Below are 1,433 nucleotides of genomic sequence, written 5' to 3'. Positions count from 1 at the left end.
CTGCTTGGTCAGCTCGCCCGCTGCGCCGAGGCCCGTGGTGTGTACCAGCCGGGGCTGGATGAGGCCTTTGTTCCTCGGTGGAAGGGTCGCTTTGCGGCGCTGGTCCATCAGATGAACGCTGACCACATCCAGCGCCACTTTGGCGGTGCCTGCCTGCGCTCGTCGTAGGTAGGCACCGTCTCGGGGGTCCCTCTGTGGGGATCCCTGTGTGCACCTGTTGCTCCCTAGGTGGTTCTCGTTGTGATCTTTTGATGGCTTGACTTGTATTTTTGTTTTAATTTTACTTTGATTTTGACTGTATTTGTGTGGTATTTTTGCTGAATTTTTGTAAAGTCCTTTGTATGATGACTTTTCTTTCTGTGGTCGGTTGCCTTTTCAACCCGACGCTGTCTCTTGTTGTATGTGAGCGTGCCGTGGTGTTTTTTATGTTTGTGCTGTGATGGCTTGTAGTTGTGATGTGTGACTGCCTTTTTATGTGTCTAGTGGTTCAAATGGCCGTATCTCTGGTTATACTTAGTCGTTTTTCATGATTTTTGTTTCCTTGTGCGTGATTCTTCGCGCTTGTACTTTTCGGCATGATAGAAGCCGATGAAAATGTCTTGTTCTCTTGTGTTGTTTTGCGTGCCGTCGTGATTTTGATGTCGGGGTTGCACAGCTTTGCTTTCAGCTCTGAGGTTCAAACACCTAATTTATTATTATTATCTCTGGATGATGGTGCGCTTCTGCATGTCGGCTTCATCAATGCGAATGGGGATGGGCGAGTCGCGAATCAGGCGAGCAAAGCTCTCAGCCAGATCGTCCTTGCGACAGACAGGGTCGAGCCAGAGAAAGCCCGTCGCCACATCTCGATAGGCAATGATGTACCTCGCTCCTTTGATATTAGGGGAGCGAAGCGGGCCAAACATGTCAGAAGCGACCAGTTCACCAGGCATGCGGGGCGTGCGGTCGCGATCGAAGCCAGCCAGAGCAAGGCGCTTAGCTTTGAAGAGGTTGCAATCGTTGCAGTTGAGGATGGCCTTGACGTCCGAGGTGTCTTCAACTTGCTGCAGCATGGAGCGCAAAACCTCGCGCGGCGGGTGGCCAAGAAGACGATGCATCTGCGAAGCAGACACAACATGGGCATGCTGTTGTTGCTGGTGGTGGTGCTGGTGGTGCAGGTGGTGAGCTGGGAGAAAAGAAAAGAAAAACAAGCCACCACTGGCTGCATCACGTGGTGCAGACCAAGTGACATCAGCATCACTCAACAAAAATGTAGACGAGTCAGACAAGGACACGACAAAACCAGCATCAACAAGGGCAGAAAGCGAGACAATGTTGTGAGAAAAAGAAGGCACATAAAAGCAACGATCAAGAACAATGGGGCGCAAGACACCATCAACATCAGTCACGAGCAAAGACACGGAGCCGACGGCCTCAGCAGCCGTTACGCCGTT

The 1,433-nt window shown here is 51.2% G+C and overlaps 1 protein-coding gene across 1 annotated transcript; it reads right to left on the bottom strand.

Annotated features, from left to right (window-relative positions):
• Window positions 1-698: 698 nt before the first annotated feature.
• Window positions 699-1,052, bottom strand: MONBRDRAFT_30619 (uncharacterized protein; the record flags this gene model as incomplete). Its single annotated transcript, XM_001751058.1, has 1 exon — window positions 699-1,052. The coding sequence occupies one exon, from the start codon at window positions 1,050-1,052 to the stop codon at window positions 699-701; it is 354 nt and encodes a 117-aa protein (XP_001751110.1).
• Window positions 1,053-1,433: the final 381 nt, after the last annotated feature.

Source organism: Monosiga brevicollis, genomic scaffold, assembly GCF_000002865.3.
Source record: "Monosiga brevicollis MX1 MONBRscaffold_119 genomic scaffold, whole genome shotgun sequence".
NCBI lineage: Eukaryota > Choanoflagellata > Craspedida > Salpingoecidae > Monosiga > Monosiga brevicollis.
Note: the sequence above shows the minus strand (reverse complement) of the source record. Positions and strands in the feature narration are given on the sequence as shown.